General features: G+C 37.3%; 1 protein-coding gene across 4 annotated transcripts in view; it reads right to left on the bottom strand.

The window, feature by feature from the left end:
* The window catches only part of LOC119583808 (calcium/calmodulin-dependent protein kinase type 1), a 134300-nt gene that overhangs the window by 8584 nt on the left and 123216 nt on the right, over positions 1-2500 (bottom strand). For 2 of the 4 annotated variants that reach the window (XM_037932509.1, XM_037932511.1), the window contains exon 9: positions 1989-2148. The exons of the other annotated variants lie outside the window; for them this stretch is intronic. In XM_037932509.1, the coding sequence (XP_037788437.1) occupies positions 1989-2148 (160 nt within the window). The remainder of the gene's footprint in view (positions 1-1988; positions 2149-2500) is intronic. 4 annotated transcript variants of the gene reach the window in all.

Here is a 2500-nt window from a genome sequence, read left to right as displayed (position 1 = left end):
TGTATAAAAAAAATGCTTTAATATAGAAGTATTTCTTTTTGCTTTTGTGTATATATATATGTGTGTGTGTGTGTGTGTGTGTGTGTGTGTGTGTGTGTGTGTGTGTGTGTGTGTGTGTGTGTGTGTGTGTGTGTGTGTGTGTGTGTGTGTGTGTGTGTGTGTGTGTGTGTGTGTGTGTGTGTGTGTGTGTGTGTGTGTGTGTGTGTGTGTGAAAGATTGTATGCATGCATGTGTGTGTTTGGGTAGGTGGAGATAGGTGTAAGTAGGTTTAAGTAGGTGGGGATAGGTTGTATGCGTGCATGTGTGTGTTTGGGTAGGTAGGGATAGGTGTTAGTAGATGTAAGAAAGTGTAAGTAGGTGTAGGTAAGTGTGGGTCTGAATGTATGTTCATGGAACACATAAGTCTACCAAAAAAATCCAAGAAAATTATTTACTGTAAAAGGGAAAAAATAAAGCTAAACTGAGTTCCACAGCTGAAGGTAAATTAGTACACTCTCATCAGAAACCTATGTCAAAAGCATGTAAATAGAGTCATCTGAAAATTATTATTCTTCCCATTATAAATATTCAGTAGATATGCAACTCATTAACAGTACAAACTGATTAGTCCGTAAATAGAAAATAAAATAATTGAACAACAATATTTCATCTTCATACGAAGATGGCTCACTCTAGGAATCACACAGAAAATGTTAAAAAAGATACTAAAAGGAAATTTCTGTCAAACAGGCTTCTTAAGAAAACTGACAGACAGTTCAATAAAGGGACACATGTACTGGGCTACATGCAACTACAGCAGTCCAGCAAAAGAATCTATTTGTTTCTACTAGTCACCATTGTATGATATTCAGAAAATATCTACCAGTATTTATGGAAATATACCAAGTAAATAATAACTTTTAATTTCATATGTCTTCAATACAAATGCTTAAAATAATTATTGTGTCATCAGGAAATTATTCACTAGTAAGATAGACTCTGATTATCACTTCTTACCAATGGTGTATAGACAAACATGCATTGAGGCAACTCTTTTGTCTTCAGCATGCTGCGTTAACAAACCCGTTTTGGTGTAAGCCACTGGGGTCTGAACTTCTGCACCCCCAAGATGCAGCACGACTGCTTAGCACACAACAACCTATTCTAACACAAAGCCACAGCCACCACGCCAGGCCCTCCGGTGCTTATTTCTCTACTTTGTGTCACGCAACTTTGCTTCTACATTCTATGTCTACATTCCAATACTGAACAAGCACTTGAGACACTTCACAAAAAAATGTTCAGTGCTCTTCTATAAACTTCAGTGAGAAAACTCTCCATATTGTAAACCTCTGCAAAATTTCTGTCATCATCAATCCCTTTTATTTTCAAAGTCTTATGAGGATAAAAAAGGTAGTGAGCAATGACTTAGTTTTGCAACTGAGCACCTGAGAGCAAAAAGGAAACTGCCTCCAAATCTATATAACTTTGAATTACTAATGTGCCCTCCCCTGTGAGTTATAAACTCTATGATTATATATGTAGATATATACAGTGAAAAATACTATACCATTATCTATAGATATTTTGAGCCAAGTATGATATATTTTAGATTTTTCGTTAATATTCTGAAAAACACTGAAGAGCACATAACTATCTTTTTGAGTAACAAGTAACATTAATTTCCTTTTTAAATTCATAACTGCATTTGCAATATTTGGCTGTCATGTTAAATATCAATACAGTAATCAATAATCCAGAACTAGTAAACAGGTCATTTGGCAACTTCTATTCAAAATTAACAAGTATGCTTTATAATCTAATTAAATATTGGTTATTAAAGGGTTCCTCAACAAAACATGGAAATGGTACAGTACTAAAAAACACATTGTACAGTGGGACATCTATGGTCATTTGCAAAACATATATGCCATTATGCTAAGCATTTTAAAAAGCGTGGAGGCAGCCCCATGAACTGGGTGACGGATAGTGGGTGGTGGCAGGCTGACCTGGGTGAACCCCTTCCTCCTCCTCCTCCCCCTCATCCTCCCTTGCCTCTGCCTCCTCCGTAATTGGAGGACAGGCGGGGGGAGTGTCCACCTCCATGTTCGTGGAGGATAGGGCCAGTCGCTGCATCTTGTGAACCATCACGATTGCATGCATTAGTTGCTGCAAGAGACAAGTTACAGCCCTTTCAAAGTCTGCTCCTTATTAATGTCACACCCTTTGTGTAGAGTCTAGAGCTTATAATTATGTCAAGATTTCAGATAAGATCCTCTTTCACAGCCCTTGCAAATCAAATACATTCTGCTACACTCAAGCAAAGCCTGGAACCCATACTAACAAGTAGAGGATTGCAGCCGTGCCTTAAATATTTCAGTAAAGCAGAAGATCAATGCCAATATATGGAATAATATAATAAAACCATAAAGACACACATGCATCCACTTAATAACTATCAACCAAGTACACACGACCCACTCAACCTCATTCACTGTTCTCTACAGTCTAGCATAGTAAT

Source organism: Penaeus monodon, chromosome 17 (assembly GCF_015228065.2).
Source record: "Penaeus monodon isolate SGIC_2016 chromosome 17, NSTDA_Pmon_1, whole genome shotgun sequence".
NCBI lineage: Eukaryota > Metazoa > Arthropoda > Malacostraca > Decapoda > Penaeidae > Penaeus > Penaeus monodon.
This window is presented reverse-complemented; position numbering and strand designations above follow the sequence as displayed.